The sequence below is a fragment of the Symphalangus syndactylus genome, chromosome 3, assembly GCF_028878055.3.
Source record: "Symphalangus syndactylus isolate Jambi chromosome 3, NHGRI_mSymSyn1-v2.1_pri, whole genome shotgun sequence".
Classification (NCBI taxonomy): Eukaryota; Metazoa; Chordata; class Mammalia; order Primates; family Hylobatidae; genus Symphalangus; species Symphalangus syndactylus.
In genome coordinates this window covers 19,527,110-19,549,607 of record NC_072425.2, presented here as the reverse complement: position 1 = coordinate 19,549,607, position 22,498 = coordinate 19,527,110, and the positions used below count along the sequence as shown (strand labels likewise).

General features: G+C 41.7%; 1 protein-coding gene across 43 annotated transcripts in view; it reads left to right on the top strand.

Annotated features, from left to right (window-relative positions):
• Nucleotides 1–22,498, top strand: part of GAPVD1 (GTPase activating protein and VPS9 domains 1) — a 98,569-nt gene that overhangs the window by 39,143 nt on the left and 36,928 nt on the right. For 25 of the 43 annotated variants that reach the window (XM_063635964.1, XM_063635950.1, XM_063635963.1 and 22 more), the window contains 7 exons: nt 738–824; nt 3,404–3,538; nt 3,682–3,871; nt 8,661–8,821; nt 16,013–16,142; nt 18,349–18,474; nt 20,971–21,144. In XM_063635964.1, the coding sequence (XP_063492034.1) occupies nt 738–824; nt 3,404–3,538; nt 3,682–3,871; nt 8,661–8,821; nt 16,013–16,142; nt 18,349–18,474; nt 20,971–21,144 (1,003 nt within the window). The remainder of the gene's footprint in view (nt 1–737; nt 825–3,403; nt 3,539–3,681; nt 3,872–8,660; nt 8,822–16,012; nt 16,143–18,348; nt 18,475–20,970; nt 21,145–22,498) is intronic. The other 18 variants (XM_055271081.2, XM_055271084.2, XM_055271082.2 and 15 more) reach the window with 1 other exon arrangement.

Here is a 22,498-nt window from a genome sequence, read left to right as displayed (position 1 = left end):
ATTATAGGCGTAAGCCACTGTGCCTGGCCCATGAAACACTTAAATTTATTCTTATGGTAGATAATGTATTTGTAGTTTTTTTTTTTTTTTTTTTGTCATTCCAGTAGAGATTGAATCACATATTTTCAGAATCAGTTAAAAGGGGGCTTGTCCTAGATATTAAGAAGAGGATGCTGTAATAACTTTCATCATTAGCCTTTAAAAAGAGTGCAGTAACAAATTTTGCCAGTAAGGTACTTGTTCTGTGAATTAGTATTTACTTTATTAAACCAGCTTATGTTAGATAGGAATCATTTGCTTTTAAATCTAGGAAAAAAATTCTACCTTGAGTGCTTTGTGAACGCTATATGGTAATGTTCTTAATATTAACTTAAGGCAATTTAATGAGTGAGTCAGCTTTTACAAATTAATTTAAAAAGCTCTAAACAAATGAAAAGTACAATGTCAGAAACAAGTGTATTGTGCTGTTTTTCCCTAATGTTGATATCTTATGTGTTAAAGAGAAATTAAAGCAAAAATTTATACTTTCTCTCTCTAACTCTCAATCTAAAAATAGTAAAAGCTGACATAAGGTACACATTTTTTTGGGGATACCATTTCATATGCCTGGTCAGGTGATATGAATAGTATTATGAAACAGATTTTTAGAATAGAATAGATGTGCTTGCTTTCATAGAGAGGTATTTGTGAGTATCTGTCTGTAGCTTATGTCTCCCTACCACTGCTTTGGGTTGCAGGTAGGCCGCCTTTTGCAGCAGTTAGCAATGACTGGCTCTGAAGAGGGAGATCCCCGAACAAAGAGCAGCCTTGGAAAATTTGACAAAGTAAGAATAAATACGATTTATAGAAAATTCTGAAGTATTAGTGAGCCTAACTGTTTGCTTTATTAAATCGTGTCCTTAGGTGATATCTAAATTAAATGTTCTTTTAATTAGCTACAGTATTGGATCAGCAGCATTTAAAGATGATTAATTCCCACAGATGTATTGAAGAGATGCCGTCATAAAGAGAATCAAAGAGCTGTTAAGATTATTTTATTTTAAAAAGTTTTTTTTTTTTTTTGAGATGGAGTCTCGCTCCGTCGCCCAGGCTGGAGTGCAGTGGCGCAATCTTGGCTCACTGCAACCTCTGCCCCCGGGTTCAAGCAACTCTCTGCCCCAGCTTCCCCAGTAGCTGGGATCACAGGTGCCTGCCACCACACCTGGCTAATTTTTGTATTTTTAGTAGAGACAGGGTTTCACCTTCTTGGCCAGGCTGGTCTTGAACTCATGGCCTCGTGATCCACCTGCCTCGGCCTCCCAAAGTGCTGGGATTACAGGTGTGAGCCACTGCGCCTGGCCAACTTTTAAATTTTTGAGTCAGTGTCTCACTCTGTTGCCGAGGCTGGAGTGCAGTTGTGTGATCACGTCTCAGACTCCTGGGCACATGCAGTCCTTGCACCTTAGCCTCCCAAGTACCTGGGCTATGGGGCACACCACCATGCCCGGCTAAGTGTTTTTATTGTTATAGAGACGAGGTCTTGCCACGTTGCCCAGACTGGTCTTGACTCCTGGCCTCAAGCGATCCTCCTGCTTCAGCATTCCAGCGTGCTAGGATTACAGATGTCAGCCACCATGCGTGGTCGATAATTGTTTAATTTTAAATGTAGTTTATAAGTTAACATCTATAACATTGTTCAATTAATTTAGTTAAATAAAATTTTAATCGGTCTTACTTTGATTTTTTTTTTTTTTTTTTTTTTTTTTTTGAGACGGAGTCTTGCTCTGTCGCCCAGGCTAGAGTGCAGTGGCGCGATCTCGGCTCACTGCAAGCTCCGCCTCCCGGGTTCACGCCATTCTCCTGCCTCAGCCTCTCTGAGTAGCTGGGACTACAGGCGCCCGCCACCACGCCCGGCTAATTTTTTGTATTTTTAGTAGAGACGGGGTCTCACCGTGGTCTCGATCTCCTGACCTCGTGATCCGCCCGCCTCGGCCTCCCAAAGTGCTGGGATTACAAGCGTGAGCCACCGCGCCCGGCCGGTCTTACTTTGATTAAGCTGTACATTCAACCAATGAAAATTCAAGGATATTTGAGTAAAAATTTCCCTTCCACCTCTCATCTCTAGTCTTCATTCCCTGCCCCCACAAAAGATTCTTTTTTTTTTTTTTTTTTGAGACAGAGTTTCCCTCTTGTCACAGAGGTTCGCTGTTGTCACCCAGGCTAGAGTGCAATGCCGCGATCTCGGCTCACTGTTAACTCTGCCTCCCAGGTTCAAGCAATTCTCCTGCCTCAGCCTCTGAGTAGCTAGGATTATAGGCATGAGCCACCACACCTGGCCCCCAAAAGATTCTTGATGTTATTAGGTTGTTTATCCTTCTAGAGGTCCATATGTTTACGAGCAAATTCCTACGTACGCTATGTACTTCCAACCACCCCTTCCTTCCCCTTTCAGAAATAGTAGCACAATGTGTATACTGTTCTGTGTTGTGTTATGTTTGTCTCCAATATCTTATTGTTATTTTCTTTTTTTTTTTGAGACAGGGTCTCACTTTGTCACCCAGTGATGCCATTTCAGCTTACTGCAGCCTCGACCTCCCTGGCGCAAGCAGTCCTCCCACCACAGCTTCCCAAGTAGCTGGGACTACAGGTGCACGCCACCACGCCCGGCTAATTTTGGTATTTTTCATAGAGACAAGGTTTTGCCCTGTTGCCCAAGTGGTTTTGAACTGAGCTCAAGCAATCCACCCACCTTGGCCTCCCAAAGTGCTGGGATTGCAGGCATGCACCACCACACCCAGCTCCAAGATCTTAGACTATATCAGTACAAAAAGAGTTTAAATTTTTTAGGTTGGGTGCAGTGGCTCATGCTGGTAATCCTAGTGCTGGGCGCACTTTGGGAAGCTGAGGTGGATGGATCACTTGAACTCAGAAGTTTGAGACCAGTCTGGGCAACATGGTGAAACCCCATCTCTACAAAAAATACAAAAACTAGGTCAGGCGGGGTGGCTCACATTTGTATTTCTGGCACTTTGGGAGGCTGAGGCAGGTGGATCACCTGAGGTCAGGAGTTCAAGACCAGCCTGTCCAACATGGTGAAACCCCATCTCTACTAAAAATACAAAAATTAGCCGGGCATGGTCGTGGTGCCTATAATCCCAGCTACTCGGGAGGCTGAGGCAGGAGAATCACAGTGGGGGAGGAGGTGTGCAGAGGTTGCAGTGAGCCGAGATGGCGCTATTTCATTCCAGCCTGGGTAAAAGAGTCAAACTTTGTCTCAAAAAAAAAAAAAAAAAAAAAATTAACATCTTAAAAAAGTATGATTTTTAAGATGTTAAAATTTTTTCATGCTTATCCACCTTAATGAGAAACTTCGTTCCAGTATTTTAAAGGGAAATGTTTCACTGTTGTTTTCCTGTTTTAACAGAGCTGTGTTGCCGCTTTCCTTGATGTTGTGATTGGGGGACGTGCAGTGGAGACCCCTCCGTTGTCTTCCGTCAATCTTCTGGAAGGATTGAGCAGAACTGTGGTTTATATAACCTACAGTCAGCTTATTACTCTGGTAATGGCTTCATTGTTTAATAGAATTTCTCAAAAGTCTTTTAGCTAAATGTGAGCAAAGACATACATGAGTACATTGTGTGGGAAATACATATTATATTTGAAAAAGTGATTTCACTAGCTAATGTTCGTTGTTTTTGCCAGGTGAATTTTATGAAGAGTGTGATGTCTGGAGATCAACTGAGAGAAGATAGAATGGCTCTTGACAATTTATTGGCAAACCTACCCCCGGCCAAGCCAGGAAAAAGTAGCAGTTTAGAAATGACTCCCTACAATACGCCTCAGCTGTCTCCGGCAACCACTCCAGCAAATAAAAAGAATCGATTACCTATAGGTAAAGAGAATTTCTCATATCGGAGCTTTCTCTTAAATCTAATATTTCATTAGCCTTTGTTATTGCTCAGTGTTTTGGAATATATGTTTAAGTACTTGGGAAAGTCTTTCTCTTCATGTTTACTGATGGTATTTCAGTTTTTAGAAATCGTATCAGATTAGTTAAGGTTTATCAGTAGGCTTTAGCTTTGCCTACATACTTTTCATAATTAATTGAAGTCACGCTATCCACAGTATACTTTGTTTAAATTTTATTGTCTTTTCTTGAAAAAATTTTGGAAATGTTATAAGTCATTTTTAAAACTATGTAGCCCTCAGCCTGGTGCAGTGGCACGTGCCTGTGGTCCCAGCTACTTGGGAGGCTGAGATGGGGAGATTGCTTGAGCCTGGGAGGTCGAGGCTGCAGTGAACCATGATCGTGCCACTGCACTTCAGCCTGGGTGACAGAGTGAGACCCTATCTCAAAAAAAAAAAAAAAATTATGTAGCCCTCTCCTTCCTACAAAGTTCTAAATAATACAATAAACTATATTATTTTAGAAGTTTCCATCAATAAAGTGGAAAATAATAGTATTCTATTATTTTCATTAATAATCAGTCTTTTATCAACTGAGCTAAGATATCTTAATGTTATAAAATAAAGCAAAAGTTTCATTTTATTTTTTCAAGTTTGTTTATTTAAGAATTCTATTTAATTAAGCCTTATTTGCTTGGTTAACATTTGTTATCTGTCTGTCTATAAAAAAGTTAATTGAGCATATACCATGTTCCATACTCTGGGTAGGCACTTTATAAATGTTGTTTCGTTTAATCCCCACAGAAGTCCTGTGAGAGTGGATGTGTCTTGCACATGAGGCACTGTGATAGACACTGGATACAAAGACCATTAGGACTTGCCCTTACTGTCAAGTTGGCTGTTGATAGTTTAGTTAGGGAGAACAAGAAGAGACTAGTACCCTTGAGCGTACTAAGCGTTCTGAGGAGATAAGTATGAGGGTTATGGGGACACCTAACTTAGCCAAAATGGTGGTAGTATCAGGAGAAGATCTTGGAGCAGGTGAAGCCAGTTTGCGCTTTGTGATGAATGGGAGTTAGACAAAGTTAACAAGATGGGGAAAAAGTGTTTAAGCCAGGGGAACAGGAGTATTTTAGTGCCTGCCTAATTATAACGAGGAACTCAGCAACATTTAGTGAACGTAGTTCTTTTTAATTTATACATTTTGAAGAGAGGGAGTTTACTTTTAAACTTCTGTGAGCTAATTTGTTAAGAACTGCCAGTTTCTTAAAATTAATCTACCTTATATTTAACATAACGTGGATTGTATCAACAGGAGTGTAGCATCATACTCTTCAAGTCTTTGTCTTATTGTATCACCCCAAAATGTCAGTTTTCAAAATAAAAAATAGAAAAAGGGATTTTGCACTTAATGGTGTTTTTTTTTTTTTTTTTTGAGATGGAGTCTCCCTCTTGCTGCCCAGGCTGGAGTGCAATGGCACAATCTTGGCTCACTGCAACCTCTGCCTTCCAGGTTCAAGCAATTCTTCTGCCTCAGCCTCCCCAGTAGCTGGGATTATAGATGCCCACCACCACGCCCGGCTAATTTTTATATTTTTAGTAGAGACGGGGTTTTGCCATGTTGACCAGGCTGTTCTTGAACTCCTGACCTCAGGTGATCCACCTGCCTCGGCTTCCCAAAGTGCTGGGAATACAGGTGTGAGCCACCGTACCCGGGCACTTAATGGTTTTTTATGGGCTATTTGCACTCTGTTCACATGATGAAGTAAATGATTTTTAGTAAATTAGAGATTTTTTTCCATTGTTCACTGCTATACATTTGTTTTTTCATTTCCCATTATCCAAAAGTGTCATTAAATATGAGTCTGATGGAAAGTGAATTTCAAATGTATGCCCAATATTATTTTGTATAGTCTTGTTACCTGGCTATTGCATTTATTTCGTATCTTGAAAAATTTGTCCATTGTTCAGAGGGTTGATTTTCTTTCTATTTAATGCTTTCACAACCCAGGACAACAGTTAACAGCCATCACTGCCTGGGATTCCTCAGCTACCAATATTACCTCTCATATTACACTAGTAACCCCGTTTGGTGGGTAATAGGCTGTTCTTCCTCTTCTTTTATAATTTTATTTAAGAAATAGTTTATAAAAGTATGCTCCATGTACATGTTGCTTTTACTTTATGTAAATTGCTACATAAAATTTGATTGCTCTCATTTTTATAAATTATAGTTACAGAGTTTGTTACGATTCGTAGATCTCTTTATGAACTTGAATTTAAATTTGCAATTCAGTAGAAGATAGGGTGAGCAAATAAAGGTATGAGTAGGCCTATTTTAAACTCGGAAATTGATGTGTGCTCTGAATTTTCAGACTAAAATTGATTAATGAACATTAATCGGCATTGTAAAGAAAGGTGATTGTTTTTATTTCTGCCTCTGTCTTCAAGTAGGTCACCTTTCATACAATGTGAAGTTGACTTTTGCTTTTGTACTGAATTTTATTGTCCTCTGAAAGAAAATAGAAACTTTTTTTTCCTTGATTTTTTTTTTTTTCTGAGACTGAGTCTAACTCTCGTTGCCCAGGATGGAGTGCAATGGCATGATCTCGGCTCACCGCAACCTCTGCCTCCCGGATTCAAGCCATTCTCCTGCCTCAGCCTCCCGAGTAGATGGGATCACAGGCGTGTGCCACCACGCCCAGCTAATTTTGTATTTTTAGTAGAGATGGGGTTTCTCCATGTTGGTCAGGCTGGACTTGAACTCCCGGCCTCAGGTGATCCACCCACCTCAGCCTCCCAAAATGCTGAGATTACAGGCATGAGCCACCACGCCTAGCCTTCTTTTTTTTTTTTTTTTTTTTTTTTTAGAGACAGGGTTTCGCTTTTATCGCGCAGGCTGGTGTGTAATGGTGCGATCTCGGCTCACTGCAACCTCCGCCTCCCGGGTTCCAGTGATTCTCCTACCTCAGCCTCCCAAGTAGCTGGGATTACAGGTGCCTGCCACCATGCCCGACTAATTTTTGTATTTTTAGTAGAGACAGGATTTCACCATGTTGGCCAGGCTGGTCTCGAACTCCCGACCTCAGGTGATCCACCTGCCTCAGCCTCCCAGAGTGCTAGGATTACAGGCGTGAGCCACTACACCCAGCAGTTATTTTAGAAAAAAGTATTTTTCATTTGCTTATACGCGGGGGAAAGAAACAAAAATGATTGAAGCCTTTATTAATTTATACTGTTACCAAAGCAGAAAGGACCTCTTCTCCAAACATAAATAAATTTTCTCGTATCTTTGAAAAGACATTAATACATTTCAGGGGGGAAAAGTACATTTAAAAGCTGATTCTGGGCCAGGCACGGTGGCTCACGCCTGTAATCCCAGCACTTGGGGAAGCCGAGGTGTGTGGCTTGAACACCTGAGATCAGGAGTGCAAGACCAGCCTGACCAACATGGCAAAATACCATCTCTACTAAAAGTACAAAATTCACCAAGTGTGGTGGTGGCTGCCTGTAATCCCAGCTACTTGGGAGGCTGAGGCAGGAGAATTGCTTGAACCCAGGAGGCAGTGATCGCAATGAGCCGAGATTGTGCCATTGCACTGTAGCCTGGGCAACAAGAGTGAAACTCCATCTCAAAAAAACAAACACTGATTCTGGTTTTGTTAACAGTTGCCTAACTTAAAGTATCTTATTTATGTGGCTATTAGGTTTTCATATGAAATTTTCTTTTTTCTTTTCTTTTCTTTTCTTTTTTTTTTTTTTTTTTTTTGGAAATAGAGTCTCACTCTGACGCCCAGGCTGGAGTGCAGTGGTGCAAACTTGGCTCACTGCAATCTCCGCCTGCCTGGTTCAAGTGATTCTCCTGTCTCAGCCCCCCGAGTAGCTGGGATTATAGGTGCACGTCACCATGCCTGGCTAATTTTTTGTATTTTAGTAGAGATGGGGTTTCACCGTGTTACCCTGGCTGGTCTCGAACTTCTGAATTCAGGCAATCCACCTGCGTCAGCCTCCCAAAGTGCTAGAATTACAGGTGTAATCCCTCATATGAAATTTTCTAATGCTTGTAAGTTCAGTTATTGGTATGGGAGACCTGTAGCAATTACATCAATTTATAGGAAAAATAGTTAAGGTATCTTAAAAAGATAAGAAATGAGGTAATGTTTTTCTTGTCACTCCAAGTCTTAAATTGATTGTGACATGTTTGCTGTTCTGCAGATGTGATCATCTGTGTGGCACTTCTGTCAGATGCACTTGGGTGTCACTGTTCTTGATTATCAGTTTTGAAGGAGAATCTTTTTTTTTTTTTGAGACAGAGTCTCACTCTTGCCCAGGCTGGAGTGCAGTGGCGCGATCTCGGCTCACTGCAAGCTCCGCCTCCCGGGTTCACGCCATTCTCCTGCCTCAGCTTCCCGAGTAGCTGGGACTACAGGCGCCTGCCACCGCGCGCAGCTAATTTTTTGTATTTTTAGTAGAGACAGGGTTTCACTGTGGTCTCGATCTCCTGACCTCGTGATCCACCCGCCTCGGCCTCCCAAAGTGCTGGGATTACAGGCGTGAGCCACTGCGCCCGGCCTAGGAGAATCTTTATTAGTCAGTAGAGTAACTGGGAGGATCTAGTTTTTTGTTTTGTTTTGTTTTTTTCTTATTTACATTTTTACCACTCTTGTGCAGGTGCAAATGTTCTGCACTAATAGAAAATATGTTTTTGTATTTAGCATACCATTTTCTTCATTTATCTATTTCTCTAAATTATTTTATTTGAAATTTTTTATTAGCAACTCGGAGCAGAAGCCGCACCAATATGCTAATGGACCTACATATGGATCATGAAGGATCATCTCAAGAAACCATCCAGGAGGTGCAACCAGAAGAGGTGTTGGTCATTTCCTTAGGGACAGGTCCTCAGCTTACTCCAGGGATGATGTCAGAAAATGAGGTATGAATCAGTTGCTTCTATAAATCAATATCCATGTCTTAGTCCATACAGGCTGCTGTAACAAAACACCAGAGGCTGGATGGCTTATAAACAACAGAAATTTATTTCTCACATTTGTAGAGGCCAGGAAGTCTATTGTCAAGGCAGATTGAGTGTCTCATAAGGATCTGTTTACTGGTTCATAGATGATGTATTCTTGCTGTGTCTTTGGGCTTATTTTATTTTTTTTCAGATGCAGTGTCGCTCTTGTTGCCCAGGCTGGAGTGCAATAGCACAATCTCGGCTCACTGCAACCTCCCAATCCCGGGTTCAAGCAATTCTCCTGCCTCAGCCTCCTGAGTAGCTGGGATTACAGGCGTGCGTCACCATGCTCAGCTAATTTTGTATTTTTAGTAGAGACAGGGTTTCTACGTGTTGGTCAGGCTGGTCTCAAACTCCTGAACTGAGGTGATCTGCCTGCCTTTGCCTCCCAAAGTGCTGAGATTACAGGTGTGAGCCACCGCACCTGGCTGGTTGGGCCTATTTTATAAGGGCACTTATTCCATTTGTGAGGGCCCTGCCTTCATGACCTAATCACCTCCCCAAAGGCCCCATCTCCAAATACCATCACCTTGGGGGTTAGAATTTCAACATATAGATTTTGGGGGAGCACAAACATTCAGATCCTAGCAGTGAATTTTTTTTTTTTTCTTTTTCTTTTCTTTTTCTTTTTTTTTTGAGACAGAGTCTCGCTCTGTCACCCAGGCTGGAGTGCAGTGGCATGATCTCAGCTCGCTGCAAGCTCTGCCTCCCGGGTTCACACTGTTCTCCTGCCTCAGCCTCCCAAGTAGCTGGGACTACAGGCACCCGCCACCACGCTCGGCTAGTTTTTTGTATTTTTAGTAGAGAAGGGGTTCCACCGTGTTAGCCAGGATGGTCTCGATCCCCTGACCTCGTGATCCACCTGCCTTGGCCTCCCAAAGTGTTGAGATTACAGGTGTGAGCCACTGTGCCTGGCCTAGAAACATATTTTTATAACAAATTCCTTGCACTTAAACTTTCACATATTTCTTACTTTTTCTCCTGAAGAGAAAAAGGAAGTGAAGGCTAAGGTACAGTTGCAAACTGCCTGGCTAAGTGTTGAAGTGCCCCAAAACAGAGCCAATCTTTAAAGACTTGGAAATGTTTTGTTTTGTTTTGTTTTATTCCAGGTGTTAAATCTGCCAAATCATGGGCTCACCACTAAGCTAACAGAACAGAAACTTCAGAGGCCACACATGACAGAAAATTTAGAGAGGTCATTAAATAGTCACTACAACAAGCAGCAACAACCAACTAGGGGTTAAGGGTATATAATCTGATTTCCAGAATTGCCACGTTATAACATTTATTTGTTTATTTTTTATTTTAATTTTTTTATTATACTTTAAGTTCTGGGATACATGTGCAGAACGTGCAGGTTTGTTACATAGGTATACATGTGCCATAGTGGTTTGCTGCACCCATCAACCCATCATCTACATTAGATATTTCTCCTAACGATATCCCTCCCCTAACCCCTCATCCCCCCGACAGGCCCCAGTGTATGATGTTCCCCTCCCTGTGTCCACGTGTTCTCATCGTTCAACTCCCACTTATGAGGGAGAACATGTGGTGTTTGGTTTTCTGTTCCTGCGTTAGTTTGCTGAGAATGATGGTTTCCAGCTTCATCTGTGTCCCTGCAAAGGACATGAACTAATCCTTTTTTTTTTTTTTTTGAGACGGAGTCTCACTCTGTCGCCCAGGCTGGAGTGCAGTGGCGCAATCTCGGCTCACTGCAAGCTCCGCCTCCCAGGTTCACGCCATTCTCCTGCCTCAGCCTCTCCTAGTAGCTGGGACTACAGGCGCCCGCCACCACGCCCGGCTAATTTTTTGTATTTTTAGTAGAGACGGGGTTTCACCGTGGTCTCGATCTCCTGACCTCGTGATCCACCCGCCTCAGCCTCCCAAAGTGCTGGGATTACAAGCGTGAGCCACCGTGCCTGGCTGAACTAATCCTTTTTTATGGCTGCATAGTATTCCATGGTGTATATGTGCCACATTTTCATTATCCAATCTATCGTTGATGGGCATTTGGGTTGGTTCCAAGTCTTTGCTATTGTGAATAGTGCTGCAGTAAACATATGTGTGCATGTGTCTTTATAGTAGAATGATTTATAATCCTTTGGGTATATACCCAGTAATGGGATTGCTGGGTCAAATGGTATTTCTGGTTCTAGATCCTTGAGGAATTGCCACACTGTCTTCCACAACAGTTGGACTAATTTACACTCCCACCAACAGTGTGAAAGTGTTCCGGTTTCTCCACATTCTCTCTAGCATCTGTTGTTTCCTGACTTTTTAATGATCACTTTATAATGTTTAAAATGTCTGCTTTTCAGCAAAACTTACGAGGCATATAAAGAAACAAAAAATATGGCCCTTTCACAAGAAAAAGTTAATAGAAAATGTCCTTGATGGGCTGAGCGCATTGGCTCATGGCCGTAATCCCAACACTTTGGGAGGCAAAGGTGGGCGGTTCATGAGGTCAGGAGTTTGAGACCAGCCTGACCAACATGGTGAAACCCCATCTCGACTAAAAATACAAAAATTAGCCAGGTGTGGTGGCGTGCACCTGTAATATCAGCTACTCAGGAGGCTGAGGCAGGAGAATCGCTTGAACCTGGGAGGCAGAAGTTGCAGTGAGCCAAGATTGCGCCACTGCACTCTAGCCTGGGCAATGTAGAGGGACTCCGTCTCAAAAAAAAAAAAAAAAAAAAAAAATATCCTTGATGGCCGGGCGGTGGCTCACGACTGTAATCCCAGCACTTTGGGAGGCTGAGGTAGGCGGATCACCTGAAGTTGGCCTGAGCAACATGGAGAAACCCTGTCTCTACTAAAAATACAAAATTAGCCAGGCCTGGTGGCACATGCCTGTAATCCCAGTTACTCGGGAGGCTGAGGTAGGAGAATCGCTTGAACTTGGGATGTAGAGGTTATGGTGAGCTGAGATTGCGCTGTTGTACTCCAGCCAGGGCAACAAGAGCAAAACTCTGTCTCAAAAAATCAAAAAAAAAAGAAAAGAAAGAAAATGGCCTCGATGAAGCACAGACATTGGACTTACTCAAGACTTTAAATCAATTTTTTTTTTTAATATACGCAAGAGCTATGGAAACCACAGACAAAGAACTAAAGAAAACCAAGAGAACAAGGTCTCACCAAATAGAAGATATCAATAAAGAGGTAGAAATTACAGAAGGAACCATATAGAAATTCTGGAGTTGAAAAGTATAATAACTGGAATGAAAAATACACTAGAGGGGTTCAACAGCAGATTTGTACAGGCAGAGAAATCAGTGAACTTGAAGATGGATCAATTGAGTCTCAGGAGCAGAAAGATTACAAAAGACAAAGACATTATGTGTTGATAAATAGTCATTAAGAAGATGCACCCAGCACTTTGGGAGGCCACTCTCACTGCAGCCTCTGCCTCCCCTGTTCAAATGATTCTCCTGCCTCAGCTTCCCTAGTAGCTGGGACTACAGGCATGTGCCACTATGCCCAGCTAATTTTTGTATTTTTAGTAGAGACAGGGTTTCATTTTATGTTGGCCAGGTTGCTCTCAAACTCCTGACCTCAGGTGATCTGCCTGCCTCAGCCTCCCAAAGTGTTGGGATTAGAGGCCACTGTGGCCAGCTAAAGTGTTTTTAGCACTCAGGTTCTGTGGTTTTAGTTTAGAGTTTGCAGATGCTCTGATTTAAAAGCACGAAATTAGACTTTTGTATTTTATACTCCAGTGTGTATTATGTATTTTATACTCCAGTGTGTATTTTGTATTTTATACTCCAGTGTGACTGACTTTGTACAGTGGCTTTCTGTATGGTGTCTCAAAATTGCTTGCCTTTGGATATGATTTGGAAAAATATCTTCATTGTGTTATATAATCCCTTTTCTGTTAATTCACATGAATCTCCAGACCTTGAAATGATTTTTCTCCTGATGTTTTAGTTTCATATCCCTCACTATGGTGAATAGTTTAAGTTATCTTAAAAATAAAAAATTTCAAATGTTTCTGTTGGCCAGTTATGGTGGCTCATGCCTGTTATCCCAGTACTTTGGAAGGCTGAGGTGAGAGGATTGCTTGAAACCAGGAGTTCGAGACCAGCCTGGGCAACATAGTAAGACCTTGTCTCTACAAAAATCAAAAAATTGCCAGGGATGGTGGCTCACACCTGTAATCCCAGCGCTTTGGGAGGTTGAGGCAGAAGGATCCTTGAGTCCGGGACTTCAAGACCAGCTTGGGCAACTTGGCGAGACCCTGTCTTAATAATAAATAGGCCAGGCGCAGTGGCTTACGCCTATAATCTCAGCACTTTGGGAGGGCGAAGCAGGCAGATCACTTGAGGTCAGGAGTTTGAGACCAGCCTGGCCAACATGGTGAAACCCCATCTTTACTAAAAATGCAAAAATTAGCTGGGTGTGGTGGCACACGCCTGTAATCTCAGCTACTTGGGAGGCTGAGACAAGAGAATCGCTTGAACCTGGGAGGCGGAGGTGGCAGTGAGTCAAGATCATGCCATTGCACTCCAGCCTAGGTGACAGAGTGAGACTCTGTCTCAAAAATATAATAATAATAATAATAATAATAATAACTAAAAATAAAAAAAATTAGCTGGGCTTGGTGGTGTGTACCTGCAGTCCCAGCTACTCAGGAGGCTAAAGCAGGAGGATTGCTTGTGCCTAGGGGTTCGAGGCTGTGGTGAGCCATGATTGCACCACTGCACTCCAGCCTGGGCGACAGAATGAACTCCATCTTAAAAAAATTTTTTTTAATAAATAAAATTTTATGTGTATTTAATTTTTTTTTTTTTTGAGATGGAATCTCCCTCTGTCACCCAGGCTGGAGTGCAGTGGTGCAATCACAGCTCACTGCAACCTCCACTTCCCAGGTTCAAGTGATTCTCCAGCCTCCTGAGTAGCTGGGATCATAGGTGTGCGCCATGAAACCTGACGTATGTCTATTAATTTCAAGCAAATAGGGAAAAAAAAACTTTTTTTTTTTTTTTTTTTTTTTGAGATGGTGTCTTGCTCTGTCACCCAGGCTGGAGTGCAGTGGTGCAATCTCAGCTCATTGCAACCTCCACCTCCCAGGTTCAAGCGATTCTCCTGTCTCAGCCTCCCAAGTAGCTGGAATTACAGGCGCACGCCACCATGCCTGGTTAATTTTGTATTTTTAGTAGAGATGGGATTTTGCTGTGTTGCCCAGGTTGAACTCCTGACCTCAGGTGATCCGTCGGCCTCGACCTCTCAGAGTGCTGGGGTTACAGGCATGAGCCACCACCACTCCCAGGCAAAAAACCTGTATTTAAAGGCATCATGTGTAAATGTATAAAACCATTTCAAAACCTTTAATTTACTCAGAGCCAAAACAGCAACCAAGAATGGTTTTTTTTTTCTGTTTAAAAATCATTTATCTTTTAGCTGACAAATTGTATCTATTTATGGTACACATGTTTTTTTTTTTTTTTTTTTTTTTTTTTGAGACCGAGTCTTGCTCTGTCGCCCAGGCTGGAGTGCAGTGGCGCAATCTCGGCTCACTGCAAGCTCCGCCTCCCGGGTTCATGCCATTCTCCTGCCTCAGCCTCTCCCAGCAGCTGGGACTACAGGCGCCCGCCACCACGCCCGGCTAATTTTTTTGTATTTTTAGTAGAGACGGGGTTTCACCGTGGTCTCGATCTCCTGACCTCGTGATCCGCCCGCCTCGGCCTCCCAAAGTGCTGGGATTACAAGCGTGAGCCACCGCGCCCGGCGGTACACATGTTTTGATATACATTGTGGAATGGCTAAATCAAGCTAAATAACATGTATCGCCTCACATATTTTTCATTTTTTGTGGTAAGTTTTTTTCTTTGTGAGTGAGGGTACTATTCTTCATATTTCAGCAACAGCCAAGGGAGCCAAGGCCTCTGTGTTCAAGTCCAGGGTGTACCTGAAACATGCTATGTGACTTTCCACAAAGCACTCAATTCTTCATTAAGGTGGAGATATACACACAAAGCTGAGTTGTGAGGCTTGTAGGGAGTAGTGAGAGATAATTATGTTATTTGGAAGTCATCTGGCAAATAGAAAGCATTATAAAAAGGCCATCAATCTAAGCTGGAGATGTCTGTGAAGTCATACTTCAGTTTCTGGTATGGACTTTTGTGGCCCTGTATGTATATTGTGATCAAGTGGACATTCAAACTAGATGGATTAAATCTTGATGCCTACAAAATAACATGATTACACGTTTTCTTCTAGTTGAATTTATTTACTTTTGTTCATTTACTTTAAATTTTATTTAAATTTTGCAAATTTAGTATGTTTAAAAATTTTATTTATTTATTTTTTATTTTTATTTTTTTGAGATGGAGTCTTACTGTATCACCCAGGTTGGAGTGCAGTGGCGCGATCTCGGCTCATTGCAAGCTCCGCCTCCCAGGTTCACACCATTCTCCTGCCTCAGCCTCCCGAGTAGCTGGGACTACAGGCGCCCGCCACCACGCCCGGCTAATTTTTTTTGTAGTTTTAGTAGAGATGGGGTTTCACCATGTTAGCCAGCATGGTCTCAATTTCCTGACCTCGTGATCTGCCTGCCTTGGCCTCCCAAAGTGCTGAGATTACAGGCATGAGCCACTGCGCCCAGCCTTGTTTATTTACTTTCTTTAAATTTTGCAAATTTAATATGTGACATGACAACTGTTTTATGTGCATCTTTTTACTTAATTCTCAGCAATTACATGGCATACATACTGTTACTGTCACCATTTTATAGATGAAGAAACTGAGGCTTAGAGAATTTCAATAACTTGCCTATCCAAGGTTACATAATTGACACATGACAGAATTAGAAGGACCAGCGTGCTGACACCAAAGACTTCTGATTTGTATAATTCTCACCACTACTCATCTGGTAGTCTGGTTGCCTGTTCAGTCTGTGACACTCTTAGGGTAATGGAAAGGCATAGCTTCAGCTGCTTTAATTTATATACTTTTATTCCACAGGTATTTAAAAGCTTGACAGACCTTCTAAATAGGTTTGTAGTTAAAAATTGATAATTTAAGATTAAGGAGTTAAATATGCATTTGCTGTGGTTTGTTTCCTTATCAGTAATCTTTCCGTTGATAAACCAAAATTGACATTTTATTTTTTAGGTCCTAAACATGCAGCTTTCGGATGGAGGACAAGGAGATGTCCCTGTTGATGAAAACAAACTCCATGGTAAACCTGATAAAACCTTGCGCTTTTCTCTCTGCAGTGATAATCTGGAAGGAATATCTGAAGGTGAAGGGTTACTTCATTCAAGGAGTTGTGTGATTCAATTAATAGTTTGTTTTGTGTTTTTTAAAGGAGCTTATAAATTATAATTATACCATCTGTGCCTCTCACTGAGGAGACTAATGAAGATTTCCTCTAATGAGCTTGAACAGTTGGCTGTAAAGATTGTTTCCTGAATAAAATTAAAATTGCAAGATGCCTTTGGTCATATAAAATGGAGAAGATACGTCTTTATTCAGACTTAAACAGAATAACAGCAAGTTTTGTTTCTGCAGTATTAATATATACCAAAGCTTATAGAGCTCCTTTAGAAGGATATCATGCATGTCTAAACGGGAAAAAATTGACTTACTAGTATTTCAAGATGTTGCATATACTCTTAAATGTTCTGTATTCCTTTACTCACACTCACATACCTTTATGAAGCAGGAGACAATGGAAATAGGTATTAAAAAGAAAATTCAAAGCCAAGATTGTGAAATGAGAATATGTCATTTTGCCTACTAGTACTAATTTTTTTTTTTTTTTTTTTTTTTTGAGACAGAGTCTCGTTCGTTGCCCAGGCTGGAGTGCAGTGGCGTAATCTCGGCTCACTGCAAGCTCCGCCTCCCGGGTTCACGCCATTCTCCTGCCTCAGCCTCCTGCGTAGTTGGGACTACAGGCATCTGCCACCACGCCTGGCTAATTTTTTGTATTTTTAGTAGAGACGGGGTTTCACCATGTTAGCCAGGATGGTCTCGATCTCCTGACCTCGTGATCCGCCCGCCTCAGCCTCCCAAAGTGCTGGGATTACAGGCGTGAGCCACTGCGCCCGGCCCCAATTTTTTTTTTTTAAAGACAATAGTTCAAATTTACTGACATTTAAAAAGAAACCTAAAATATAATAGCTTCGCATTTTAATCTGACTTTTCCAAAAAAAGAGATATGTAATGTATGTTCATTCTACAAAATAGAGAAATAGAGTCACCTATAATCTCAAAATTTTGTTAATAGCAGTTGATGTTTTAGATTATTCACACCAAAATTAGGTTTATCCTGTTTTGTAACCTTTTGTAATTTAATAATACGGCATTAACATTTCCCTTTGTAATTTAACATTCTTAAATAACATGGTTTTTATGACTGTTTTCCTTAACTCACATGGGCATATCATAATTTTTTTCAACTTTCTTCTGTGATTAAATCTAGAGATTGCTTCCACTTTTCGGACATAATAACTTCTGGGCTTGGCGAGGTGGCTCATGCCTGTAATCCCAGCACTTTGGGATGCCGAGGTGGTGGATTCACTGAGCTCAGGAGTTTGAGACCAGCCTGGGCAACACGGTGAAACCCTGTCTCTACTAAAATACAAAAAATTAGCCCAGTGTGGCAGCGTGTGCCTGTAGTCCCAGCTACTTGGGAGACTGAGGCAGGAGAATTGCATGAACCCAGGAGGTGGAGGTTGCAGTGAGTCAAGATGGTGCCACTGCATTCCAGCTTGTACAATAGAGCGAGACTCTCTTTAAAAAAAAAAAAAAAAAAAAAGAAGCTCTATAACAAGCAACTTTAGATTAATTATTATTTTTTTTTTTTGAGATGGAGTCTCACTTTTGTTGCCCAGGCTGGAGTGCAATGGCACGATCTCAGCTCACTGCAACCTTTGCCTCCCGGGTTCAAGCAATTCCCCTGCCTCAGCCTCCTAAGTAGCTGAGATTACAGGCATGTGCCACCAGGCGGACTAATTTTTGTATTTTTTGTTTTGTTTTTTGAGACGGAGTCTCGCTCTGTCGCCCAGGCTGGAGTGCATTGGCACGATCTCGGCCCACTGCAAGCTCCCGGGTTCACGCCATTCTCCTGCCTCAGCCTCCTGAGTAGCTGGGACTATAGGTGCCCGCCACCACGCCTGGCTAAATTTTTATATTTTTAGTAGAGGCTGGGTTTCATCATGTTAACCAGGATGGTCTTGATCTCCTGACCTCATGATCCACCCACCTCAGCCTCGCAAAGTGCTGGGATTACAGGCATGAGGCATTGCACCCAGCAGATTAATTTATTAGCACCTTAGGATAAATTCCTAGAAGCAGAATTTCTCAAAAGGCATGTGTTTTTTTAAGGTATAAAAAGTATTAAAAACACTTAAATCAGTTGTTAGTCTTTTATCAAGGCATGAAAAATTGTGTAGTGGCTCACGACTGTTTTAAAAAGATTGCTCACGCTATAAACATTTCTCTAGGTCCTTCAAATCGCTCCAATTCAGTGTCCTCCCTAGACCTAGAAGGAGAGTCTGTGTCAGAACTTGGAGCAGGACCTTCTGGCAGTAATGGAGTTGAAGCTCTACAGCTGTTAGAACATGAGCAAGGTAAAGTGAAGTTGAACACAGTTGCCTAAGTAGCAAAGAATTTACCTGATTGCAAGATGAGCATTAAGTTGGCTTGGTTCAGTAAGAGATTAAATCACCATTAAACTTAACATTTATTCATCATTCCTTCAGTTCTTCAAAATGTATTTAGTTGGTAAGTGGATTGTTTAGGCTTAATAAATTAATATAAATTACTTGAAATTCAGTAGTATTTGATATTTTAATTCTGTAATATTTTAGGGATACAATGTAAATACTCAAGGCTCAGGGAACTTAGAATAGGGAAAGAATAGTACACAATTGATTTAAAGTATCATAAAAGTATTTGGCAGTTCTGAGTGAGAGATACATATGGTTGAAAGTATAGGGAAAGCTGCCAGGCGTGGTGGCTCACACCTGTAATCCCAGCACTTTGGGTTGCTGAGGCGGGTGGATCACCTGAGGTCGGGAGTTCAAGACCAGCCTGACCAACATGGAGAAACCCCGTCTCTACTGAAAATACAAAATTAGCCGGGGTGGTGGCGCATGCCTGTAATCCCAGCTACTCGGGAGGCTGAGGCAGGAGAATCGCTTGAACCCAGGAGGCGGAGGTTGCGGTGAGCCAAGATCATGCCATTGCACAACAGCCTGGGCAAAAAGAGCGAAACTCTGTCTCAAAAAAAAAAAAAAAGAGAAAGTATAGGGAAAGTAGTTTATTGGAAGAAAATATTAGCCTTAAGGGCTGGCTGGCATTTCCTTGGCAGAAGTTGGAGATAGGTCATTCTAGGTGAAGGACAAGCATAAGCAAGTCAAAGAGGTGGGAAGCCGTAGTACTTTTTCAGGTATCAGTTAGGGAAATAGAGTGAGGTAAGGATTAAAGAGTACATGGATCCCTGTTGTGGAAAGAAGGATGTCAGTATTTTAGTAGTAAGCTGGAAGCCACTGAAGGCTTTTGGTTCAGTGAGGATGAGGAAGTGAGGTGCCTTAGGAAGATTAAGTTGAAAGAGTTTTTTGGATTTGTTCATTTAAGATGATGCCCTTGGCCAGGTACAGTGGCTCGCGCCTGTGATCCCAGCACTTTGGGAGGCTGAGGCAGGTAGATCACTTGAGGTCAGGAATTTGAGACCAGTCTGGCCAACATAGTGAAACCCCATCTCTACTAAAAATACAAAAATTAGCCAGGTGAGGTGGTGAGCACCTGTAATCCCAGCTACTCAGAAGGCTGAGGCACGAGAATCACTTGAACTTGGGAGGCAGGGGTTGCAGTGAGCTGAGATCGCACCACTGCACTCTAGCCTGGGCGACAGAGTGAGACTGACTGAAAAAAAAAAAGATGGGCCGGGTGCGGTGGCTCACGCCTGTAATCCCCAGCACTTTGGGAGGCCGAGACAGGTGGATCACGAGGTCAGGAGATCGAGACCATCCTGGCTAACACGGTGAAATCCTGTCTCTACTAAAAATATAAAAAAATTAGCTGGGCGTGTTTGCAGGCACCTGTAGTCCCAGCTACTCAGGAGGCTGAGGCAGGAGAATGGCGTGAACCTGGGAGGCAGAGCTTGCAGTGAGCTGAGATCTCACCACTGCACTCCAGCCTGGGGGACAGAGTGAGACTCCATCTCAAAAAAAAAAAAAAAAAAAAAAGATGATGCCCTCAACTAGGTTTGACACAGTGATTTTAGCATGCATAAGAATTACCTGGTTAGCTTTTTAAAAATTCCGTTTCCCAAGTCTTACTTCTAGAAAAGAAGTCAATTTTTAGAAAGAAAAAGAGTATTGTCATTGGAGTGTGTGTGGCTTGAAAAAAGTAATGCTGTATTTTACTGGATTGGTTTATCAGTGTATTAATTAGGATTAAGTTTGTTGCAAACAGCAGAGAAAACTCAAATAATAAAGTAGTACCTCCTTATCCATGGTTTCACCTTCCATGGCTTCAGTTACCCATGGGCAAACTTGGTGCAAAAATATTAAATGGAAAATTCCAGAAATAATTCATAAGCTTTAAATTCTGTGCCATTCTGAGTAATGTGATGAAATCTCACACAGTATCACTCTATCACATCCAGGACATGAATCATTCCTTAGTTCAGTGTATCCATATATACACTACCTGCCTATTAGTCACTGCTTATCAGATGAAAACAGCATGGAATATATAGGATTTGGTACTATCCAAAGCTTCAGTTATCCACTGGAGGCCATTGCATAAGTGGAGGAGGAACTTTCATATGAGTTTATGAAAGAAGTTCAACAAATATCACCTCTTTAGCAAGCTTCCTGGGAGATTCTGAGATAGGTGGTTGGCATATGCAAAATGCTAGATTAAGAAGTGAATTGATAGGCCGGGCACAGTGGCTTATGCCTGTAATCCCAGCACTTTGGGAGGCCGAGGCAGGCGGATCACCTGAGATTGGGAGTTCGAGACCAGCCTGACCAACATGGAGATAAAATTCTTTAAAGTTGATTGAAAAGTCATAGCTATGCTACTATTTTTAAAGTGCTTAATTTTGTTTTTGATAGCTACAACACAGGATAACCTTGATGATAAGCTAAGGAAGTTTGAAATCCGTGACATGATGGGATTAACAGATGATAGGGACATATCAGAAACAGTGAGTGAGACCTGGAGTACAGACGTCTTGGGAAGTGACTTTGACCCTAATATTGATGAAGATCGCTTGCAAGAAATTGCAGGTAACTGCCATTTAATGTCTCTGAAATATCACGGTTTAGTTATTAAAATCCACCAACCTTTCATGGGAGGGAACACCAGTGCCCTGACAAACATTGTGTGTGTTAGCACCATCTGGGAAACTGTTATAACTGTATGGAACAAGACATTTGGGTACTTTTTTCTTTACTTAAATATAAGTAGTGTTTTTCCTTTCTACATTTAATCCCACCCCTTACCCATCCTCCTCCCCACTGCCCAAAAAAAGAAAAAAGAAAAACCAGTGTTTTGAATTAGCTTCTGGTCAAGTGTTGTTTCCAGGGCATAGTATAAGTTCTTAGTCTGTCTCTAATTAGTATGTTCTCTGTTTGAAGCCAAACACCTAACCTTAAGATGAAAATTGTTATAGATTATAGCCATAAAATCTTTTGCAACAATATGATACTGCTGTTCTCTAAAAAAATGAATTCACTTCTGGAAGAGTTAATTCAGTTCCTAAGGGTAACCAGGTTTTTCTTTTTCTTCTTCTTAAATTTTTATTTATTTTTAAGTAGAGACAGGATTTCGCTTTGTTGCCCAGGCTGGTCTTGAACTAATGAGCTCAAGCAATCCTCCTGCCTTCTTTTTTTTTTTTTTTTTTAATGTGAAGTTTATTCAGGTGCTATGTACATACACTAAAATTCACTCTTTTTTGGATACTGTTTTATGAGTTCTGAAAGATATATATAGTCTTGTAACCCTCATCTTCATTTTGTTTTTAAATCATGGAAAATTTATTGATATGTTTCTTTATTTTTCTTCAACTTTTATTTTAGGTTCAGGGGGTACATGTGCAGATTTGTTACATGGGAAATTGTTAGAGCAAATTGTATGTTGCTGGGGTTTGGTGTACAAATGATTTTGCCACCCAGGTGGTGAGCATAGTAACCAATAGGTTTTGTTTTTGTTTTTGTTTTTAATTTGAGATGGAGTCTCACTCTGTCGCCCAGCCTGGAGTTGCAGTGGTGCGATCTCAGCTCACTGCAACCTCTGCCTCCCTGGTTTAAGTGATTCTCCTGCCTCAGCCTCCTGAGTAGCTGAGACTGCAGGTGCCCATCACCACACCCAGATAATTTTTGTATTTTTAGTAGAGATGGGGTTCCACCATATTGGCCAGGCTGGTCTCCAACTCCTGACCTCAAGTGATCAATCCGCCTCGGCCTCCCAAAGTGCTGGGATTACAGTCATGAGCCATTGCTCCCGGCCTAAATCATGGAACATTTTAAACAAATACAAGAGATGGTGGTATCATGAACCCAGTGTACCCATCACTCAGCTTCAGGAGTTAGACCCACATGGCCAGCTTTGTTTCATCTGTTCTCCTACCCACTACCCTCT